This window comes from Choloepus didactylus, chromosome 9, assembly GCF_015220235.1.
Source record: "Choloepus didactylus isolate mChoDid1 chromosome 9, mChoDid1.pri, whole genome shotgun sequence".
NCBI lineage: Eukaryota > Metazoa > Chordata > Mammalia > Pilosa > Megalonychidae > Choloepus > Choloepus didactylus.
The window spans coordinates 92,845,886-92,871,524 of NC_051315.1; the positions used below are offsets into that span (position 1 = coordinate 92,845,886).

The 25,639-nt window shown below is 34.6% G+C and overlaps 1 protein-coding gene across 2 annotated transcripts in view; it reads right to left on the minus strand.

Moving 5' to 3' along the window:
• Positions 1–10,558: 10,558 nt before the first annotated feature.
• The window catches only part of FAM126B (family with sequence similarity 126 member B), a 105,534-nt gene continuing 90,453 nt past the window's right edge, over positions 10,559–25,639 (minus strand). Inside the window, exons 11-13 of one of the 2 annotated variants that reach the window (XM_037849292.1) lie at positions 23,186–23,345; positions 22,268–22,435; positions 10,559–18,414 (exon numbers count right to left, since the gene is read on the minus strand). In XM_037849292.1, coding sequence (XP_037705220.1) covers positions 17,813–18,414; positions 22,268–22,435; positions 23,186–23,345 — 930 coding nt within the window. In that variant the 3' untranslated portion in view covers positions 10,559–17,812. The remainder of the gene's footprint in view (positions 18,415–22,267; positions 22,436–23,185; positions 23,346–25,639) is intronic. The other variant, XM_037849293.1, reaches the window with a different exon arrangement.

A 25,639-nucleotide genomic window follows, 5' to 3' on the forward strand; every position in this document is an offset into this window, starting at 1 on the left:
AAAGATGGAGATATGGATACCTCAATATTGCTGGATATAACTCAATATTTGGGTTAGCATGAGTTAAAAAAAAAAAAAGAAATTTTCTCTACATTGGAAATAAAGAATTTAGGAAGAGAAGAAAAAGGGAATATAACCTAATAATGAACAGTAAAATACTTGAAGAGTTCTTAAAAATTTGAAGACCGAAGAATGATGCATAGTCAACTAATGTGTTCTTTATGTTTTTGATACAAACTCTCTTCCATCTCCTCCCCCTCCCCAAAATGTGTAATAAAGCCTGCTACAGAGAGAAAGGCCTTGGTTTAAGTGGTTCTTTTTATTTTGTTTTTATGATATGTATGTGGAAAAGAAAGGGAAGGAGGCGAAGTTCACACTTGAATTGATACCAGGATAGATATTAACAAGAGTCATACCATGCAGAATGAATAAAAAAAATTTAAGAATGGTAGGAAGTTGAAGCCAGAGGGAATGATAAAATGGGAAATCTCTCATGTACTCCCTACAGAAACTTAGGTAGGTTGTTATTTTTGTGTGTGTGCTAATGAAGGTGTCAGGGATTGATTTAGGTGATGAATGTATAACTATAATGGTAGTGTGAACAATCGAAAGTACGATTTGTTTTGTATGACTGCGTGGTATGTGAATATATCTCAATAAAATGAAGATAAAACAAAAAAACACAAATTATATTCTAATTAAAAAAAAAAAAGAAACTTAGGTAGGGCATTAGGCTTTTCCATAGCAGGAAATTTTATGTACATTTCATGTACATTTTAAGGGGCAGAAACACTAGCAGCTAATTGGGTTATGGTTTGAAATTTAGGGCCTGGCTATAAAAGTCTACAATCTGGTTAAACATAGTGAATTGAACACTCTCTTAAAATGCGACTAAAATGATAGAATTCAATTTTTTTTTTTAAGTATCAACATAAGGAATTAACAGGAAAGGAGTTGAAGTTATCAAAATTTTGGAAGATATGTGCAAGTGCTTAGACAAAATAAAGTAAACTGAAATCTGGGATGTAGAGAGGAAAGCCAATAAGAGTCAAGCCTATTTTTGTCATAGAACTCAAGATAGTTCCAGGAATTAGTCTACAGGAACTTCTGAAGTCAAAAGATCAGTATGGGGTTGAGAACTGGAGGATTGGTTGAAAGTCTGAGGCAAGAAACAATTAGATCCAGATCTCCTGTCCTACTTAGTGGAAGACCAGGAGTTTACAATTTGAACCAGAGAGGATCTAGACTTTGCAACACCAGGTAGAACTGAGAGTAAGAATGAGCAGTCATACTGAAATGAGTGTAGGAATCTCCTCTTGCTTGGCTCCTAGATCATCGGCAACTAGTTATATAGCCCCTGGACATTAAATTTAGAGGCTTCCTCTCCTAACTAATCAGAAAGTATAGAAGGCCCCTGTTGCAAATGCTAATTCCCCAGAAAACCTACATTACAACCTCCTGGCTGAAAAGCCCTGCCCCTACAGACACAACTCTGATCAGATTTAGCATCACCAAATTTTTGAGTAAAGCTTCAACTGTGAAAAAGACAATACAAATACACCAGGAAGAAATAGACAATTTAGAATCTAAAAGGAAATATGCTCCAAACTGTAATAAAAAATCTGAGAGGTAAAAGAATTTATGTGTATAAAACAAGGAATATAAAAAGGAATGAATCAGTGGAGTAATGTCAGCAACATGACAATGTAAGACATCACCTGAAAAAGTCTTCTCCGAAATCAGCAAATAAAAGGACAAATGTCACTTGCTTAGAAATCTGAAGGACAGTAGATACTGAAGGACTCCACAAATGCTGAATCAAAAAAAAAAAAAAAAAAAGAAAAAATATCACATAGGAAATTTTCATCCCAGAACCCACCCCCTTTACTTGGTCCCATACAGTTTGGGAGTCACACAGAGGTAGTGACCCATGTCCCTCCTGCTGCAGGGGCAGACTAAAGAGCCACTTACAGTGAGTTAGAACCCCAGGCACACCCAGGCACAGGGACCCAAATCTGCAGAGACCCAGGGTGGAACAGAAGTCTCTACATCATGCTGCATACAAGAAGGCCCAGCCCCTGGAGGGAAAGAGAAAGAGAAAAGAGGGGAGAGGAGGAGACCACAGCAAAACTGTTGGCAAGAGCTATGCTCACTCAATCCTGTTGCTGTTGGCTGAAGCAGCTAAACACAAAATGGACTTTTCTGGAGTGGCCAACCTGTCTACACTGAGCCCATCTGGATCCCCAGGGTGGAATACCCTAACAGGGAAGAAACCAGAGGCAGAAAAGGCTCACAGAGGAAAAGAGACAGAGAAAAAAAATGGGGGTTAAACTCAACTACTGTAAGACAGGATGGATCCCAGAACAGAAAAGTATAAGGAACAGGTGGCATTGTGTAAGGGAGAGAATTTAAACAAATCATAGGAGGTGGGGAGAAAAGTCTGCACACACCAAAAACAGAAGAGATCAAGATTCCTGGAGAAGGAACAGAGGAAAAGAAACTTTCTCCAGGAGATGAAACAATTGCACGAAATATGCAATCTTAAAAATTTTACCATATATCCACAGCAAGAATCAGATGAAGAGCTAAGAAAATCTTAACAGTTAACAAGGGCTACTCTAAAGGTCTAAAATAAGTTGGATTAAGCAGCAAATAGTCTTAACACAAAGCAAATCAACAAGAAAGCCCTAGGCAAGAGGGAGAAACTGAACTTCAGAGTAAACTCATCAAGATAATCAGATGCCAAGACATCAACAAAAAATCACAAGCCATACTAAGAAACAGGAAGATATATTCAGTCAAGTAAACAAATGAAAACATTCGAGGAAACAGAATTTGGAACAACTAATCAAAGAAGTTCAAACAAATCTCCTAAACTGATTTCAGTGAGATGAAGGAAAATATGCATGAAGACCTAAAGAATACATGTGAGCATAAAGAAAAATTTGAAAGTATAAAAAGAACCGTGAACTATAAAAAGAAAAATAATAGAGATTAAAAATACATTAGAGGCATACAACAACTGATTTGAACAGGCAGAAGAAAGAATCAGCAAACTAGAAGAAAGAACCATCAAAAATATACAGTCAGAAGAAGAGATAAAGAAAAGAATAGAAAAAAATTGAGCAGTGTCTCAGAAATTTAAGTAACAGCACAAAGTTTACAAACATATGCATAATGGGTGTCCCAGAAGGAGAAGAGAAGGAAAAAGGGGCAGAAAGAATATTTGAGGAAATAATGGCCCAAAATTTCCCAACTTTTAGGAAAGACATAAATATACAAGTCCAAGAAGCACGACATACTCCAAAGAGAATAAATCCTAAAAGACCTACTCTGAAACACACGCTAATCAGAATGTGAAATGCCAAAGATAAAGAGAGAATTCTGAAAGCAGCAAGAAAAAGTGATTCAACACATACAAGGAATCCTCAATAAGACTAACTACCAATTTCTCATCAGAAACCTTGGAGGTAAGAAGGCAATAGTATGATATATTTAAAGTACTGAAAGAGAAAAACTGCCAGCTCAAAATTGTTTATCTGGCAAAACTGTCCTTCGAAAAAGAAGGAGAGTTTAAAGTATTCACAGATAAATAGACACTGAGAGAGTTCATCAATCAAAGACTTGCCATACGAGAATTACTAAAAGGACTTCTGCAGGTTGAAAGGAAAAGATAGGAAAGAGTGGCTTGGAGTAGTGTGAAGAAATGAAGATCATCAGTAAGGGTAACTAAAAGGGTAAATGCAAGACCCAATAGTACCGTATCCTCAATATACAACTCTATTCTTTAATTTATATGAGTCAGAATACAATTGAACAAGAAAAGGGCATATTTCCTGATAATGGACATGAAAAATATAAAGTGGTAAAGTGGGACAAAAACAAAATAAAGAGGGGAAACAGAGGGATATGGGAACATGGAGTGTGTATGCTATTGAAGCTAAGCTTGTATCTTTTCAAATTAGTAGGTTAAAGATTTAGTTGTGTAATATAAACCACAGGGTAATCACAAAGAAAGAATTTTAAAAATACAGAAATGGAAATGAGAAAAAAATCAATTACATCACAAGATCAATTATACAGAAAAGGAGGTTGCAATAAAGGAAAAGAGGGACCAAAAAAAAAAAAAAAAGATATATGATATATAAAAACCAAAGGGCATTTGGATGATTGTTTGGTATGTGAATATATCTAAATAAAATCGCATTAAAAAATGACAAAATGGCTAAACTAAGTACTGCCTTTACAGTAATAACATTGAATGTTAACGGCTGAAACTCCCCAAGCAAAGGACACAAATGGACAGAATGGATTAAAAAAAAAATGCATAATCCAACTATGTGTTATTTACAAGAGACTGAAACCTTAGGCCCAAAGACACTAATACATTGAAAGTGAAAGGGTAGAAGAGTATATTCCATGCAAATAATAAGCAAAAAAGAGCTAGTGTTGCTATACTAATAATGAACAAAATAGACTTTAATTCAAAGCTGCTATAGGAGACAAAGAAGGACACTATATATTAATAAAAGGGGCAATCCATTACAAAGAAATAACAATCATAAATATTTATATGCCTAACCAAGGATGCCCCAAAATACACGAGGCAAACACTGGCAAAACTGAAGAGAGAAACAGACACCTCTACAATAATAGTTGGAGACTTCAATACACCACTCTCATCAATAGACGGAATATCTAAACAGAAGATCAATAAGGAAAACAGGGAACTTGACAAATATGATAAATAAACTAGACCCAACAGACATATACCGAACACGGCACCCCAAAACAGCAGTATGCACATTCTTCACAAGTGCTCATGGATCATTCTTCAGGAGAGGCCCCATGCTGGGTCAGAAAACATGTCTCAATGAATTTAGAACAACTGAAATAATACAAAGCATCTTCTGACCAAAATGGAATAAGCTGGAAATCATTAACAGGTAGAGAACTGGAAAATCCAGAAATATATGGAAGTTAAATAAAACACTCTTAAACAATCAGTTGGTTCAAAGAAGAAATTGCAAGAGAAATCTGTAAATATCCTGAGACAAATGAAAACGAGAACACAACATATCAAAACTTATGGCATGCAGCCAAGGCAGTGCTGAGAGAGAAATTTATAGCCCTAACTACATTAAAAAAGAAGAAAGCACTAAAATCAAAGACCTAACTGCACACCTGGAAAAACTAGAAAAAGAACAGCAAATTTATCCCAAAGCAAGGAGAAGGAAATAAAGATTAGAGCAGAAACAAATGAAATTGAGAATAAAAAAATAATAGAATGAACAAAACCAAAAGTTGCTTCTTTGAAAAGTTCAATAAAATTAACCAACCCATAGCTAGACTGACAAAGAAAAAAAGAGAGAAGACGTAAATAAATAGAATCAGAAATGAGAGGGAGGACATTACAACTGACCACACAGATATAAAAAGGATCATAAGAAGATACTATGAATAACTTTATGCCAACAAATTTGACAACCATGATGAAATGGACAGAGTCACAGAAATACACAAGCCTACAATGACTCTAGAAGAAACAGAAGATCTCAACAGACCAATTACAAATAAAAAACTGATCAGTCATCATCAAAAACATCTCAATAAAGAAAAGCCCAGAACTAGATGGCCTCAAAGGTTAATTCTACCAATCATTCCAAGAAGACTTAGTATCAATCCTGCTCAAACTCTTCCAAAAAATTTAAGAGAAGGGAACACCTCCTAACTTATTGTATGAGTACATCACCCTAGGTCAGATAAAGACACTACAAGAAAAGAAAATTATAGACCAATTTCTGTTACGAATACAGATGCAAAATCTTGAAAACAAACAAAAAACACTTGCAAATTGAATCCAACACCACAGCAAAAGAATTGTACACCATGACCAAGTGGGTTTTATGCCAGGGATGCAAGGGTTGTACAACATAAGAAAATCAATTAATGTAATGCACCACATTAACAAAATGAAGGGGGAAAAACCCGATGATCATCTATATTGGTGCAGAAAAAAGCATTTGACAAAATCCAGCATGCTTTGTTGATCATCACACTTAGAAAAACAGTTAATAGAAAACAAATTCCTCAACATGATACTGGACAAACATGAAAAAACCACAGCTAACATCATACTCCATGGTGAAAGGGTGAAAACTTTTCCTTTAAGATCTGGAACAAGACAAGGATGCCCACTGTAACCACTGTTATTGAACATTCTACTAGATGTTACAGCTAGAGCAGTTAGGCAAGGAAAAGAAATAAAAGTCAGTCAAATCAAACCAGAAAGGAAGAAGTAAAACTGTCACTATTTGGGGTGACATGATCATATATGTATATATATAAAGTCCTGAAAAATCGAGAACATGACTAGAGCTAATAAATTCAGCAAAGTACCAGGGTACAAGATCAAGAAACAAAAATCAGTATTGTTTCTATACACTAGTAATGAGCAAGCTGAGGAGGAATTCAAGAAAAAAAATTCTATTTACAATAGCAACTAAAAGAATCAAATATCTAGGCATAAATTAAACCAAGGATATAAAGGACACACAGAAAACCAGAAGACATTGCTAAAAGAATTCAAAGATCTAAATAAATGGAAGGACATTCCATGTTCATGGATTGAAAAACTAAATATTGGTAAGATGTCAATTTTACCCAAAATGATTTACAGATTCAACGCAATCCCAAACATAATTCCAACAGCCTACTTTGCAGAAATGGAAAAGCCAATTACATTTATTTGGCAGGGAATGGGGCCCTGAATAGCAAAAACATCTTATATATCTGCCCTCCCCTATTTAATTTAAATAACATTATAACATTAAGTAGTAAAATTAATTTAAAGTCAATTCCACAGTTTATTTCCCCCTTGCTACCTGGCAGTTTTTCAGGGGGTGGGAGGGAGGGCTGTCAAGTGTGCCGGTTTGAATGTATTGTGTCCCCTAAATGCCATTATCTTTGTAGTCTTGTGAGGGGCAGACGTTTTTGGTGCTGGTTAGATTTGCTTGGAATGTGCCCCACTCAGCTGTGGGTAATGATCATTTTGATGAGATGTTCCCATGGAGGCGTGGCCCCACCCATTAGGGGTGGGCCTTGATCAGTGGAGCCATATCAATGAGCTGACTCGCAGAGAGGGAACTAACGGAGGGCAGCTGGGAGTGATGTTTTGAAGAGGAGCAAGCTTGCTAGAGAGGAACGTCCTGGGAGAAAGCCATTTTGAGGCCGGAGCTTTGGAGCAGATGCCAGCTGCCTTCCTAGCTAGCAGAGGTTTTCCGGATGCCATTGGCCATCCTCCGGTGAAGGTACCCGATTGCGGAGGTGTTACCTTGGATGCTTTGTGGCCTTAAGACTGTAACTGTGTAGTGAAATAAACCCCCGTTTTATAAAGCCTATCCGTCTCTGGTGTTTTGCATTCTGCAGCATTAGCAAACTAGAACAGATTTTGGTACCGGAAGAGGGGTGCTTTTGCTGCTGAGTTTGCAAATACCAAACATGTTGGAATGGCTTTTCAAATGGATAAGGGGAAGTTCTGGAAGAATTGTGAGGAGCCTGATAGAAAAGGCCAAAACTGCTTTGAAGAGACTGTGGAAATATGGACTCTAAAGATACTTCTGATGAGGACTTGAGCAGAAATGATGAATGTGTTGTTGCAAACTGGAAGAAAGGTGATCCTTGTTTTAAATCGGCAGAGAATTTGACAAAATTGAGTCCTGGTGTCAGATGGAAGGAAGAATTTGAAAGCGACAACCTGGAGTGCTTAGCTGAGGAGACCTCCAGACTACGTGTGGAGGATGTAACCTGGCCTCTCCTTGCAGCTTATAGTAAAATGCGAGTGGAGAGAGATAAACTTAGAACTGAACTCTTGGGTTCTAAGAAACCAGAAGCTGATGGTTTGGAAAATTACGAGCTTCCAGGGGGTGGAATCCCAGAAGCTACAGCCCAACGTGAGGATGTTACCAAACATGGAACCCAGCTGCCATTTCAGTACAAGCCAAGATTGGAGATGGAATTATCCAGAAAGGATTTGTGGAAACTCTTAGCCTATGAATGTCTCTCCTTTGTATATTGGGAGCATATAACTTGTTCTAAGTTCACAGATCCACAGCTAAAGAAAGACTGTGCCTTGGGACTGACCATGCCTAAATTGATTTTGATGGGATTTTGTGCTTAACTATTGTTACTGAAATGATTTAAGTTTTTTGTGATATTGTGATGGAATGAATGTATTTTGTATATGGAAAGATAATGTCATTTTGGGGTCCAGGGGGTGGAATGTGCTGCTTTGAATGTATTGTGTCCCCCAAATGCCATTATCTTTGTAGTCTTGTGTGGGGCAGACATTTTTGGTGCTGGTTAGATTTTCTTGGAATGTGCCCCACTCAGCTGTGGGTAATGATTATTTTGATGAGATGTTCCCATGGAGGCGTGGCCCCACCCATTCAGGGTGGGCCTTGATCAGTGGAGCCATATAAATGAGCTGACTCGGAGAGAGGGAACTAACAGAGGGCAGCTGGGAGTGATGTTTTGAAGAGGAGCAAGCTTGCTAGAGAGGAACGTCCTGGGAGAAAGCCGTTTTGAGGCCGGAGCTTTGGAGCAGATGCCAGCTGCCTTCCTAGCTAGCAGAGGTTTTCCGGATGCCATTGGCCATCCTCCGGTGAAGGTACCCGATTGCTGAGGTGTTACCTTGGATGCTCTGTGGCCTTAAGACTGTAACTGTGTAGCGAAATAAACCCCCGTTTTATAAAAGCCTATCCATCTCTGGTGTTTTGCATTCTGCAGCATTAGCAAACTAGAACATCAAGTATTTTTATGTTTCATGTTTTGGGACACTCCTTTGCTTTATTATGCTCTAAACCAGCTTTTCTCAAGTGCAGTTCCTCTTACGAACGCACAGAAAGAATATTTCCTCAAATCTGAGGATGGTACATATCAGAATGGTATATAACCAGAACCACTGTACTTGCATGAGAGAAATTAATTTATAACTATGGATGCCTAAGTCATTAGGCCTTAATTCTTTAACAGATTTAGTCTGCCTATTAGTAATCTAGCTCTACTGAGATCCAACTCTGCTTCTCTTCCCATCCCTACAGTGCCTTTGTCTTATGAGGAAAGGGCAGGCGTTTAGCAAGTGCACTAACAATTGAGAACAATCAACAACAATTCATGAAGCAGTATTTATGAGGATTAAGGGCACAAGTCCCTGAATCTGAATGTCTGCATTCAATCCCAGTTCTACCATTTACCAGCTCTGTGACCTTGGGCAGAAATATTTTCCTTTTCTTACAAAGAATAGTACTTACCTCCCAGTGTTGTACTGAGTACCAAGCACATTACTGAATTTTCTTTAAAGTGTTTAGAATGATGCCTAAATTGTAGAACTAAGATTTTAGTTGTTATTGTTTCAGTCATATGGGAAGAACCCTTTGGACCAAAAATATTGTGGCCTGGACCACAGTTGTATATATGTGGACAATAGTGCCTGCACTATCTTATCAATATCACAATTTTATTATAATAACTTAAAGTGATTTTCCCCTTTGTACTTTTCCTGTATTTTCTAAGGTTTTCGAAATGACCAAGTATTACATTTTTAATAACAGGAAAAAATTAAAACTGTCAACTAGTAAACCTTATCCTTTCTAACTGATGTAGATCCAGATTCAAGGAGGAAAAAAACAGGCTTGGTTAGTTGTCTTAAGTCATTTTGGGGGGAATTTCTAGTCTTTATCAGCAGTTTTGGGTTCAAGCATAATAAACAATGTATCAAAAAGTCAATGTGCAGTGGATTGTATACCATGGATGATTGTATGGTGTGTGAATGTATTTCAATAAAACTGAATTTAATAAAAAAAAAAAGTCAATGTGCCTGTATTGTTTGAATCTGAAATAAAATAGAGAATACAGCTTTAGTGCATAAGCAAGGAATAAAAGCCATAAGGAGAGAACACAAAAGGGATTTTCTAAGAAGCACATGTAAAGGGAAAGGAACAGACAGCCTGGGGCTCAGCCCTTGAATAGATTCATGTTCTAAGATAAGGCTGAAGTACTTTAAAGAACAAAATGTGGGAAAGACCAAAAAGTTGGTCTTTTACTGGCGAGGGTGTGAGGAAACAGGTACTTACATACAATGCTAAAAAAGTATAAATGATACGGTAATAATATTAGCTCTTCTTTATAAGGACCCAGGAAAGAAATTGTTCTAACATCTCAGCACTAGAAATAGTTGTGCATCATCTGAGAAATTGATTTGTTTTATGTTAAGGATATCTGCAAGTCATGTAATTGGCTGCTTTAAGATTCAAAGCTAAATTTGTGCCCTAACAATAACATGGTACATATTTTATGTGTCTTCATTCCTACATTTTTTTTTATTTTATGGTGTTATATGCAATTTTATATATTGCCTTAATTTAATCGGGTGTTATGGTATAAATAAAAAGTTCAGACTTATACAGAGGAAGTGCCATGCTTTGGAAAAAATACCATGAAAGGTCATTTTAAGGTATAAAATTTTGCTAAAATATAAAATGAACTCAGGGAAATCCAGTCAAAAGCCAAATAAAGCTGTATTTTTATACTGTACAAAGGAAAATTTACATTCCTAATGTAACTAGATACATCTCAGGAAAAATTACACATCTCTCAAGAAACACAATATTTAACATCTTAGATCTATTTCTGCATTGCAGACTGATAACTGAATTTTAAACATCTTTATTTACAATAACTTAAAATATTTTTTCATCTCTGGCAGATATTTACAATGTCAACAGTGATTACATTTCACATTTCAACAATCAACAGCATTAACCAGTTCAGTAAGACAGTTAAGATAATGGCTTACATGCACCAATAAATATGATCTCAAATGTGCGGGGTTTTTTTTTTTGTTTTTCCCATTTCTGAAAAAAAAGATTTCACTAGTCCTAGATTGAAAGGACATCACTCAATAGAGATCATATTTTCTTCATGCCTATCATGTTTAAATTTTCACCAGCACCATTCTCCGAATACTTTGGAAATTTACACCAAGCTATAGGTTGATGCTAGTGAAAAAGAAGAGCTGTTGTATAAACTCCATATCCTTTTATCAGGCAAACAAACATATGAAAGTAGGATATTTGCTGCTTACATGTCCATTGTGACAGAAATTAGACTACTTAATGCCAAAATAGTAAAAATTCTTCAGAATTGCAGCTCAGGAGAGCTAAATTATCACGAGAAAAAGAGTGGGAAAATAATTATTGAACTGTAAAAACTTTCATTCAAACAGTTAAACGGAATGTGAAACCAACATAGTTTTTAGAATAAGAATAAAAATATTCACCACAAAGTAGTAAAGGAACTTATTACAGTTGTATAAAAATCACCACAGGGAGCATGGATCATCTCTCTCAATTCAGTATGGATGATAAAACTTAAAACACACACACACACATACACACATTAATAATTTTTGGAGAATAAATCTCTTTTTAAGAGTCTGATTAACATATTCATTATTTTTTAAGTACCACCTGATACGGGAAAATAATACATAGACTCTATTTGGAATGTCAGTTAATTTACAATACATTTCATGTTTTAAAAATTCATTACTTAATAGTTTAATTGAATCTTAGTACTTATTGTTTCATACATTCATAAAGCCAGTATTTTAGCTTTCCTTAACCCAATTATGTTTTCTTTGCAAAGAAATATATACCTAGAGTGATCCCACACATAAATTATGTAAACAATCTGTAACATTTTAGCCAATACCATACTTACTAGAAATATTTGCAATTGTCCATTTAAAGAGATGCATTTTCATTATTTTCCCCTCAATTTTGTTAACGACAAAAACATACAAAACAATGTCATACAATATACCAATTTTAGAAACCCCTCTCCCCTTTAATTCAATACTGATGAGCAGAATCTTTAATTTGAGTTAAGGAGACATGAAAATGTACAATGAGGAATAATATTTGGACTTAATCTTTAACAGGAATTTTTGCTGGAAGTGTAAAATATTGACATTTTCCTGACATAAGAAAACCTCAAATGGAATCTTCTAACCACTGTATACCTATTTTCCAGGTCAAATAATCTTTTAATATTTATTTCCTCCAGGTTTACAAAGAATCTTTTATGTTAAAGAGGCTTCATTACTCTATAGTTAGGTACTTTAAAACTTATATTTGGTAGATACATTTTCTTTGGGAAATTTTGTTATCAAGGAAGATGTAAAGATTTTCCTCTTATATAATTAACACTGAGCTGCTGACATGCAAATACAGCAAAGCAGATTGATATTAATTCTGTAATTGGGGAGAGACTGTCCGACTGAGTTCATTTCTCTTTGAAAAAAAAAAAAAAAAAAAAGGATTTTTTTTTTAGTGGTACTCCTCAGATAACACAATTAAAAAAAAAAACAAACTCATAATTTAAGCTATACCTAAATCTTTTTTTTTTGTAAAATCATTAACAGCAGACATCTGCATGTACCTTAATTTGTAAACATTATGAAAACATTTTCTCAGAAACATTAACAAAACAAAGAACCTACATTTCTGTACTATGCTGCCAGTTTTTTCACAGCATTCTCAGCTTTCCACTAATATTCTACCCTGAATTGTTTGCTCTCATGTATATTTCTCATGTCAATAATGGCTAAGATCACTTTAAACCCAAAATACTGAAAAGATTGAAGTTACCAGAATTTTACGGTTGTGCAGTCAGGTTTAGAAGGACTGTTTTTACCTGGGTAGGGAAGGTTGGGCAGTGACGATTCCTCTAATTCTAACAGCACAACCAAAAAATATAACATGGTTAAAATGTGCAGTGGCTGATTCTATGAACAGTATTTCCCAGGTATGTTCAGTACCAATATGATATACCCAATAGCTACATACAGCACAGGTAATACTAAAAGTTATGTATCACATTATCAATGCGACAACCCTGGCAATGGAAAATTGCATTACTCTGGTGACTCATTATGATTTTATTAGCACAGTTAATTTTACACTGCATTCCATCTTTTTACAATCTGGTAAATATTCTAATTTTTTAGAGTTTAATCTATCAATTTCTATTTGGTTTTTAAACAACCTGTTTCTAAAAAGCACTTTTAAAAAATTTAAGGTATTACAAACTAAGTGTCTCAACTAACTTAGTGATTTGAAACATTGGTTTGAAACATGACAATAATCATTTAACTTGAAAAAGTCTCACATTCAGGCTGTTTAACATAGCCATAGTACAGAAAAGTTACCCTAAAATTCTTATAGACTTCCCAACCACTGGCATGACCTATTAAACTTTTTAAACTCAAAAACAAAAATATAACTTTTTGTTTTAAAACATAAAACAAAACTTACTTTATAATCCAAGATCAGAAATGAAGAGTTCCTTCTTGCCAGTGTTTGATAAATATTGTACTACCCCCAAAGACAGATACTATTTTTTTCTATTTATAAATGAACATGCAGAGTTAAATGAAACAACTGATTGTCAACAACTAAAGTACTCCAAAATGGACTCATAGAAACCTCACAAAGTGAGGTAGGAAAAAAACCCACTTCATTAAAATATTCACAAAAATAGTGCAAACAAAACAATCTTAAAGTAAGTTATTCTCAGTATTCCAGTATCTAATAAATAATTATAATTAATTTAAAGCTACTTAGTGGAATTTGAGAATATAGGTTGTAAATTTCGAGCTTATATAGCTGAGTCTACCACATTTAAGACATTTTATACTGTATTTACATTTTAAATGACATCATGGTCACTGTTCCATTAAGGACTCATAAGCTTCACACTATAAATCTTTTTCAATCACATAAGGAAATATTGCTTGTTTCTGCTCTAAGTACAAGCAAGGTTCAATCTATTTCTACATTAAAAATTAATGGAATCAAATTTATTTAATCTTTACCTTGCATCACTATTGTGTAATAAAATTAACCTGCCACTTTTTTGACTGTGAAAGCTGGCTGATTCAAAATTACATTAAAATAGTTAGAAACACTGATCAAAGCCATTTCATTGGGTTTATTTTGCACTTAAATACATCCCCAGAAATATAACCAACTATAAAATGGCAGCATACAACTGTTATGTGGCAGAAAATAGTAAGGCATAAATCAGAATAAAGAATAATGTATCTATCCTTACATTTGTATAATACCAAATTTCCAACACTTCCTCATCTATGTTTATTACTCCATATTTTTTCTGGATGTAATACTTTTCTTAATGTGATGTATTCACCAACTACTAGACCAAAACTGTAAAGAAACTGCAGAAATGGAGAGTGTTAGGTACCACATTTAATGTAGTATGTTAAAGAGAGACAGTAGAGGCAGTGGGGGTGTTAATATGCATTGGACAGGAGACAAATATTTGCTTCTGACTCTGCTTCTCAGTTATGTAACCTTGATCATGTCACAACTTTGAGTCTGTTTCCTTAGGCTGGATGAGGGTGAAGCAATGTTGGGAGACTTAACTAGATTATCTCTACAGTCTCTTCTAGCACAAAAATTCTGATTCTATAATAAACAGGCACAGTAGAGTAAATTAGGAGGGAAAGGATCAGGATTTAAAATTACAACCATGTTCCCCCCCAGCTTCTTAAAATATTTTCATATTTTAAATATTGTTTTTCTGTTTTTCACTTTCATTTTTATTTGCTTTCTAGTAACATGATTTTTAGTTAATGTCATAGAGAAGAGTTCTCAAGACCCTCGGATATTTCTTTGTATTACCTAACCCAACCTGGCACAGACAGCATCAATCAAATTGTTTTATTACAGATAAGTATTTTATCCCTAAATAACTTTTCCACAGATGGCTGGACTTTTTATTAGAAACTAGGAACTATAAAACAAAAGGTTGTTAAAAGATAAAGTATGAATATTGCTGGGCAGTATTGTAACCGAACTTCTGTATATCAGAAACAAAACTATTTTAAATTAAATACCAGTAAATAATATAAATGAATATCAAAATCTTTCAGAAAATTTGACTCATGGTTTGCTAAACTAACTCAATCCACTTTAACTATATCTTTCACAGAAAATTTGTTTTAAGAATCTGAATTAAAGTTTTAATTAAATGAAGTGTTTCTTCACTGGTTCCAAAGCACATCACCTAGGAGAATGGAACACAAATGTTACAGAGTCATGAAACAATAATGGGTATGTATACATACAAAATACATACATAGACACATATAGATAAATGAAACCCCCCTAAGTAAAGTGAAACTTTTCAGAAACAGTTTTCCTGGCATAACATAAAATTTCTAACAAAAACCAAAGGGAGATATTGTTTTATTCTATTTTACTTATTACCGCTTTGCTATTATTTGATATTTCTTTGTGCTTTAACTAGAATCATGCTAGATTTAGATGCCAAAAAAAAATGCACCAGTTGTTGAATTAAAAACAACTGCTCAGCACTTCTAACAAATCAGGCATTCCTGTCATAAAGTGACTGACCTCCAGCTATTGCCAAAATCTCATTCTTTGCAAAATACAATGCTCCTTTCCTTTTATACCTGAAACTGTTTTTCTTAGTGTGTCACAGACATTTATCCCTTGTTTATTTTGGCTGTCTTTTAATTCTTTTCATTTATCTGACATCCCTTCATTAAATTAAAAGAAGGGATATCTAAAATATATCTGTGATATATACATACTATGTGTATATATATATACGCACACCATATATACACACACACAAATCAATAAACTATCTACTTATCACCTTTTAGCTTCACTCCGGACTTTGGCAATGTTGTAAATACAAGTTCAAGTTCTAGTTTTCCATTTTCTATGAGCTGAAAAATGTTACAGACCACCAAACTCAAACAAGCATCTCACTATTCTTTTATAAAGATTATAAAAGAAAATCTCTTTTAAAAATTGTTCTTATAATCAAAACAGAGAAAAGGGGGGAAGGATTTCTTGGTATGAAAAAAAATAAGAGGCATTTTTCTGGTTATTTTATTCATCAAAATCTACTGTAGGTATACGGGAACTGTATTTTATGCATGATTTTTCTGTAAACCTACAACCTCTCTAATAAAAAAATCCACTGTAATTTTACTTGCTAGAGATAAAATTTTAAACTTTATTAGGAGAATATTTGCTTTCTATAAATTATTCAGTACTTTTTCTTTCATAATAACAAAGTAAAAATATTTATATATACAAAGCATTAAAAGGTCTGATGTTCTTTATGTAGAGGATAACTTACAACATTTCAAGTCACAATACACTGATTTTCAAATATCCAATATAGTTCCCTTCTATTTCTAGCCTTAGTGCCTAAGACTCAAAAGAGTATATAATGAAATGTTATCCAACCAAATCAGCAATAATTATTTTTTTTTTAACAATAATGCTTTTTTTGTAGCTTCTTAGCACAGTTACCAAATGCTACTTACATACATTCAACATCTAGCTTACTGGCATGATTTCAAAGTTTTATAAAAATGAGAAACTTTTGCAGATATATGATTAAAGGTACACAAATTGCATTACAATAAACACAAAGGCAGTGTGGTCCTTTTAGGAGAAATCAAGTCTGTACCCCCTGGTAGAAATGTTCTATAAAAATATGTCACATTGAAGTATCAGTGTTTTCAGCCAATTATCTGTCCCTGATGTATTTCCTTGAAGTATATAATCTATCAGGAGTTCAGATCCAAAATATCTGACTGAATTTAGGTACATCTAGAAAGCAGCTGAAAGGGTTTCTCCAATAATCTGACATTACAGAAAGTGGATTGAGAAATCCCTCTCTTTACCTGAAGACGTACTTGTTCTACTTTCAGTCATCATCAGCTCACAAAGGAAAACAAGCAAACAATATAAAATCAAAACCTCCCTTCATACACACAACCCCACACAAACTAAACAAAACCACCCCTCCCCCCACAAAACCCCAGCACCAAGTATCAATCATTCCTGGAAAATAGAACATAACCCTTGGATTCTCTGATTTGTTACTTGTTCAAGCTTTAAGGACATAAATGGCATTACGTCCTGGTGGGGAGGAGGGAAAACATGTTAATTATGACTACAGAGCCACTGAAAGTGCATTTTCAACTACACAATCAATTTAGAGCCCCTTCTCCCTCTCTCCAACAGAGGGGCCACAACTTGATTTGAATGCCTCGGTAACTGAACATTTATGTCCTCAAGATAAAGGAGATGGAAAAAAGGTGGGAAAAAAAAAAGGGCTACCCTCATTTAATGAAAAAGTGCAGCAGTCTGCTACCTTTCTCCATGCTTCTCAAGAAAATTGCACAGACTCAGAGAAGTCCAAAGTCATAGCAGAATCTCTGAGGCACTCCTGGTTAAGAGAAAAAAATATGATCCAGTAGTCTTCATAGTCCTATTAAGAGAACAAACCCGTTTTGTTTTTAAACAAAGCCAAAGAATAATTTCATAGGGATCATATATACCATTTCCTCTAATGTATCCTCAGCCTCACAGTGTTGGATGGGACTTATCAGCGTACAATGGATTGCACATCATCCAAGGAGAAAGAAAGGCATGGAAGAAGCATATGTTTTATACTGCTTTACAAACACATTTACAAGGAGTAGGTAAAGAGAAGATAGAGGAAAGGGGGAAGAAAACCTTATTGCTGTTTCCATACAAAATACAGTATGAATATATCTAAACTATATCAAATCTGATTACCATGACTAATATTTTCACAACGTGGGATGAAGTGTCTTCTTGCACAATGAAATGCTCAGTTTAAAAGGAAAGCAGAAAGAGGAGAGAGGATGTCAAAACTACACCTGGGATATTAGCTGCATATTGAAACTTGGGGATCGAGACTGCTTGGTTAAGGGGGCTCCTGAGCTGAGGAGCTCTTTACCTTCTCCAGTTTGACCTAGCCGGTCTTCCTGTAGACTGATGGTTGAATATCGATTAGCATTTTTAGCTGCTAAATTAGTAACTCCCTCAGTGCCAACCCTAATGCTGGTACTTGCTTGGCTGCCATTTACACAGTCAAATGATTTACTTGAGGAAGCACTGGCTGTCCGGATTAAACTTATACTATTGGTTTTTGGCACCACCTGGCCAGCAGGCAGGCTCAGGTGTTTCTTCACTGGTGTCAGTTCAACTGAATCTATACTAAGATCAGTTGATTGCTGCACATACTGCTTGCGAACTAACGAATCTCGAGGGCTCTCAGTGGATTTGATGGCAGAGGCTGTTTCTTTATCCTTGGCTGAACGTCCAGTTGCTACTTTCCTTAAGCTTCCCCTCTGAGAGGAGGTTGATGGTTTGGTCCCAACTGGCTGACTGCTGAGGGAAGCTCCTGATGAAAACCCTTCATCTGCATCATTCAGGTTTACAGACTCCTCTCCTCCATTTATACCCTCAGCACCTAAAAAACAAATCAGACACACTGAGCAATAGCTAAATTAAATAAAACGCAGCTGTGAATAACGACTTAACACTGACCCAACACTTCCCCTCTATGATTTAGGGGAATAAACCTCAATCTAATTTTGTCCTTTATTCTGTTCATTTAGCTTTCATTAATCCAGCTCCTGTAAAACTATCTACAAACTTATTTAGTATACTATCAAAATGTAGGCACATATAAAAACTTTAGGTAAAATACATTCTTTTAGCATAAATCTTCTATAATACACTGTCAATCTGAGGTAACCACGTCTACCTGCTTAAAACAAACTTTTTCCTCAATCTTCCTGAACCTGCCTTAGTATAAACCATGCTAAAAGTGACCCAGAATTACACTAAAAACTCATTATCCATACAGACCAAACCCATATTAGTTGCAATAAAATTTTACATTTACTCAACACCCATCTGCTTGTATATGGTTTTAGAATCCTTAACATGGAACTAGTAAACCTTCTAACTCAAAACTAAAAAAAAACTCTGAATTGCTTCCAGAAACTTTATAAACGTTTTTTGTCTTACGGACTTATCTACTCACTGTTTTCCATATTTTCTTGATAAATTAATGTAAAGAAAATAGTTTCCTGATTATCAAGAAGCAGGGTGCAGAACCAACAAGTATATTTAAGAGAGGTTTTTACTTTTTTATTAAGTACTTCTGTCATATTTTAAGTTTCTTTCAATGAGTATGTTTTATTATCATAACAAAAAATATTGTAGTATCTCATGTTTCATGCAAAAACCACAGTTAATGAAAAAATCCTTATCTTGGGATTTTGTGGAAAGAGAAGAATATGTACATTTAGCTTGGCATTTTCAGAAAGCCCAAATCTCTTCCTGAAAGTATGATCAACATTCTCTTAGAAAGTAATACACTTGCTTTTTTCGAAAACTGATAGTGGTTTAATACATTTCCCAGACTGCAAGAAAGTTTAAGCTGAATCTACAAAACAGACATCAATATTACAATTAAGATAAAATGTTAGGAAAGACAATACTAAACATATTATACTGAGATACATGTTACCCACATAAAGTATGTAAATATATGAAATATTTAAGCACAATATTTTATTTAACATAGTACCTGGAAAAATAAAAATATTTTCTTGGTTCTGTTTTTTCATATGGGTTAGTTATTTCCTTCCTCTCAAAAGAAGAATGAAAAATGCTATCCTTAAAGCAAAAGGCACTTTTTTTGTTATATCCAGCAGTTTAAAAATCTTTAATTATCATGCAAAGCCATATGAAAATGCATTTACTAAGAATACTAGCGGCTGACACCACTTCTCTCAACCCCTTCTTCAAAAGAATAGTATATAAAGTGACTCAAAATAAAAACTTCAAACTATATTTGAATATCATTTTTGTTGCCCAAGAAAAGGTTCATTCAGAATTGATATTAGTAATATATTAATAATTAATATTAATAATATAAAACTGGAAATCAATGGAAATATATCATTGAGTACATCTATTTAATTAGGAAATGAGACTGAGAGACTTAGTGCTAGCTTCTGAATTGTGCTACATGCAAATCTGATGCCCAAGCAATATGGCCATAAAAGAGATCATGATAACAAAAGCCACCATGCAAGACAATCTACTGACATTTTATATACTAAGAAATGCTGTTTCATTGTAATGGAACACTAACTACACTTTAATCACAGACTTTGTCCTCAATTTAACAATAATTTTAATTCCAGTTTTAAAAGTCACAAAAGAAAGTTACTTGACAATTGGAAAAAAGGTAAGTGATGGAGTCATATTCTCCTTTCAATTTCAATACATAATAAATACAATTTAAATTTTAAAACCAGCATCCTAGAAAACTTGTTTTAAAAGGAAAAAAGTCAATTATCAACATTAACCAAAAGCTCCAGCAGCCTTCAGAATTATCAAAACTTTTCACAGATTAGTAATTTCCTTCCTTCTATTTAACAGACCACAAAAACAAAAAAGCAATTGTCTCTCACAACTTTTTTCCTTTCTAATTTTCTCCCTACATGATAACAATACTGTTTATGATCCAAAGAAAAAACAACTGAAAAGGATTTTTAGTGAACTTTTCTATTCATAACTGCCATTTCTTACAAACATTATAAGAAATTAATCTACAATTAATCTAAATTAAAAGGTTAATGGCTAAACCATTTAACCATTTTAATGGTTAAAATTTAAAACAAATTAAAAGGTAAAAGAAACTTGAAACATACTCAAGGAACTTATTCCTCTTTCCACCCACGAACTAAAATTTTACCAGTGATATGAGATATTAAAATTAACTACGATTTTGGTTCCTTTCTCACAGTGTAGGACTTTTGATGAATTGCAAAAAATGTTTCAACCTAATCCCACACTTTCTAGAACTTCATCAATTGTCAACATGGTTCTACCTTTAGGACAAATACTCCAATATTCTAACACTGATAATAGATACATCTCAAATGGCTCATTCAGTCACCAAGAAATAGACTACTGTTCAATTTAGGCTGACTCTCAATTCCACGTCTACCCATATTCTTATTTTTATGCATATATGTAAGATAAAACTGACCGCTAGGAATAACAAAGAGATATATATAGAAAAAGACTGCATCTTTCACAACTATGTAAGGATCTCTGTAAAAGAGCACCAACTTCTTAGGGTACCTAGCTCATGCACGTGCAACATTGTTAAATGAAGTAATGTCAATCTGGACACATAGGCAAGGGAACAGAGGGTAGATTTAGATTCTTACTGAGCATGCTCAAATTTCCAATGCACCAAAGAATAAGAGATCTTCCTAAGGTGGAAGGTAACTGCTTTATGTATGTTTTGTCTTTAAAATAAGTAAAAATATATAAACTATTTTAAACTACTTACTATATTCCCTAAATTAGTATAAAGGTTCCACAGTAGCAAAACATTAAATAATATTCCATCTTTCACAAAGCCAACCTATGGCATAACATGCAAAGCAGCTTGTAAATACTTTTCCATCAGAGAGAAATGTTCTTTTACAGATAGTGGTGGTAGGGGAGAGTGAAAAATTCTCATTTTGAGATAGCTATACTGTAGAAACAAAGACCTACTAGAATATACAACCTCGAAAAAATACATTTCAATTCCATTTGGGAGCTATATGATACAACCATTATTTACAATAATCAACAAAATGTAGTATGCACCAGGATAGCACATTTGTAGAGGAAAGATGTTAGAGGTTCACTACTTAGACCCAGTCAACTTGATCCATAGATTATAAAAAGCCAATCAATTATGGAATACACTATCAAACAGATAAGAAATTATTGTTAATTGACCACACTGGGATTAGTTATAAGTTGGTTGGCTCCAATTCAGTCTAATTTTTCAAAGATAATATATTCATGTTTTAAAAGTCTCTTTACGGATTTTTTGAAAACAATAAGTTATTGTGTAAATGAAATTAATTCTGACTAATAAGGCTCATGTCCATTGGGTACATTTCTTCCTTTCCTAATGTTAGAATAAACATGCTCAGTAATGAAAAAATTCCAAGCATTTGCAGACCTTTTGGATATAGGCCTCTGCCTTGTTAGTAGCCATGCCAAGCTGTTCTTGATCACGCAGGGATGCAGACTCCAGGCCAGCACAAATGGTAACTAAAAATTGTACCTGACCTGGTGCTAGGCATATAGGGGGGTGTGCTTTGCAAGGAGGGCTAATACACCCCGAGATAGTGGAAACACACACTAGAATGGAAAGATATTCTGTTTGGGGATAGAGCCAGGATCCTTCTCCAGCAACTGCCTCACTGACTTCTGCCTCCTCATCTCTGTCCTACCCTCTGTTGTGGCTGCTGCTGAGTTGGGCTCCGGCGAGCCATGCTCAGGGGTCCTGCGCATCAGCACCTCCCCCTCTTGCACACGTTTGATCCCTAGGTCAGTGGAGCCGTGTTGGATCGGGGAGCCAGGAATACTCGAGTCAGCCTCGTTTGAGAAGTCAAAGCCATCTGGGATTCAACATATAAAATTTTAGTGCTTTTGTGCTGCTCTATTCTTTCTGAGCATTTTGACCCAGGCAGATAAGAGAATGTATATATGGATATGATATAAACACAAACACTATTTATATAGTTACATGTGTGTACACTGGATGCACACACATAAAGGCAGCAGATGAACAATGTAAGGTTTGCAAATGAATAGGAAGAAAAATAGGGATCATTAAAATGGCAATCACTATCTTTTAGGCAAGACAGCTTGAGAATTCAAGTACAATAATGCCTATAAAATACTGCTGGATTCAGCATTTACAGAAAAAGGAAAAGCAAAGGTAAAAATCTAAAAACAAGAACCAATTCTTTTACTGATAGCTTCTATTATACTGTTAGTGTGGCAAGTCATATAGTTTTATCCCACAATGCTCAATTATGAACCTTTTTTTTTTTTAGTATGGTAAAAGGCTTAAAGAAACTTTTTCCTATTGCTACTACTACTTCAGAAAAAAGGCAAAAATTAACCTGATCTTATTTCCTGATTTAGCAATCATAAAATAGTCTAAATAACTTCTTTCTACTTAAAATATATATATATTTATAAGTTATATTAAAATAACTTACAGCATTTAAATTAAATTTCTATTGCTATTTTAAAAACTGAAAAAATTTAATTATACAGAGTACTATAATATGTACTATCATGTAAAAACAGTGATAAATTTACTTGAATCTATAAGTGGAATATGGAGATTTTATACTCACCTTCTCTCCTCCATCTGTGACGACGAATTGAAGCTGTTGTAATTGCAGTCCGAGAAATCCTTGGCACTGTTGGAGTGACTTCCACTTTAAGTACTTTCTGGCCTTCTTGTGAAGAATCAGGAGCATCAAATGGTAATGAGTTTTTCATGGCATTGGCAACCTAAAATGATAATATAAGTCTATGCAAATTTATAATCAATATACAGGTTATGCTTATTCTGGTATTTCAGGTCTCTAAAGTTTTTGAAAATGTATTTAAAAATTGTATTTTGAAAGTACAATGTGTCAGAAATGTTTGTATCTCCAATGTTCTGTATTTTTAACCAGGCTTTTCAAATGAGGATTTATTTTTTAAAACAAGTCACATACCCCACTGATTCCTTGAAGTTGCTGACTTTCAAAGACAAAAGAATAGCAGTCCAAAGAGACAAAAACTGTTTAACATTTGAACTGCGATATAAGAAAACTTAGCATAAGCGTAGAATAAGCGTAAGAAAAATTAAGAGTAAGTTTCTGGTCCTTCAGATAATAAATAATAGGCAAAACTTAATCTCTGATAAATATCTGACTTATCCAAAAGTCTATTTCCATGAAAAGAAATTTGTACTCAACGGTTCTAGCCTTTTGTCCCACGACTTTCTGCTATCCATGGAGAAGTGGGAGATAACTGGTTGGAGAGTAGTTACCTTGATTGGTCCACATTTCTTAGTCGGTTAGCGCTAATCTAGCGGAGATCTTAAGCTAGAGGACTGTTTTTCTCCCACCCTCTCCACTTGGACAAGAAGGCAGCAACCCGGATCATGTGCCTGCTCTGCCAACTCAAACCTTCCCTCCAAGAGGGCTGGTCCAAGATCTAGACTGAGGGGGGGTGGGGGAGTTAAGTCTTTCCATATACCCTTTACTACTAATAAATGTGATACCTGTTTCTCCAACTGCCAACCATTTTGTCTACTTATCACCTGTCTCTAGATTTGAATAGGGAGAGGGAGTGTTACTTACTAGGTTTCTCAAAGACCCCAAACAACAAAGGAATGTTCTAGGCCTAGACATTACTAATCTCTTTATACCTAAATTGCTTTGAAAATGCCCCAGTACTTAATTTACAAGATTGGTACAATGATGAAACTATGACATTAGACATTAAAGAGACATTAAAGAGAGTCACAAATATAAGATATTATTGTATTAGTAGGATGTCATTTTTTTTCTATTATCCATTTGTTGTAATGAACCATTGGGATAAAATTAGGGATGCTGAAATCTAATTTGAGTTGATTTTTGTATATGCGGTGAGGTAGGATCCATCTTCATTTATTTGCAAATGAAAATAGTCTTCTGTGGACTTGGAACCCTAATCAAAAATCAGTTGGCCACAAATGTGAAGGTTAATTTCTGAACTCTCAATGTGATTCTACTGTTTGATTACTGTGGCTTTGTAATAAGTTTTTTTTTAACTTTATCAAAAAATTAAAACAAACATAACACACACAAAAAAACCATTTCAAACAAAACAAAACAAAGGAATAAGAAAAACAAATAACTTATATAACTACTTTGCTTCCAACATATTCCTACCATACCCCAAGAAAATTAACAAACCATAACCAAAGGAATAAAAAAACAAATAACCTAAAATAACTAAGTTGCTTCTAACATGTTCCTACCATACCCCAAGAAAATTAACAAACCATAATCAAACAAAGGCATAAGAAAAACCAAAAACCTTCATTCTGTTAATGTGGTATATTACATTATTCGATTTTCTTATATTCAACTATCCTTGCGTACCAGGGATAATTCCCACTTGATAATGGTATATAATTCCTTTAATATGCTATTCAATTTCCCACTTGATCACTGTATTAGTCAGGGTTCTCTAGGGAAACAGAACCTACATGACATATCTGTAAACATGAGATTTTATAAAAGTGTCTCACGCAACAAGTCGAAATTCCACAGGGCAGGCCGCAAGCTGGCAACTCCGATTAAAGTCTTCAATGAATAGTCCAACAGAGGCCGGCTGGCTGAAGAAGTAGTAAAAATTCTCTCTTCTCCCTTCAAAGTCTTCAACTGATTAAATTAAACCCAACTGACCGGATTCTCTCACTGCAGAAGACACTCCCTTAGTTGATCGTAGATGTAATCAGCCACAGATGTAATCAATTGACTGATGATTTAATAAACCAGCCTTCTGCTTTATTAACCAGTCATGAAATGTCCTTGCAGTAACAGTTAGGCCAGTGCTTGCTCAACTGGATAACTGGGCACCATCACCTGGCCAAACTGACACATGAACCCAACCATCACAATCATGGTGTATAATTCTTTTAATATGCTGTTGGATTCAGTTTGCTAGCATTTTGTTGAGGATTTTTGCTTCTATATTCATAAGAGATATTGCTCTGTCACTTTTCTTTCTCATAGGTATCTTTATCTGGCTTTGGTATGAGGGTG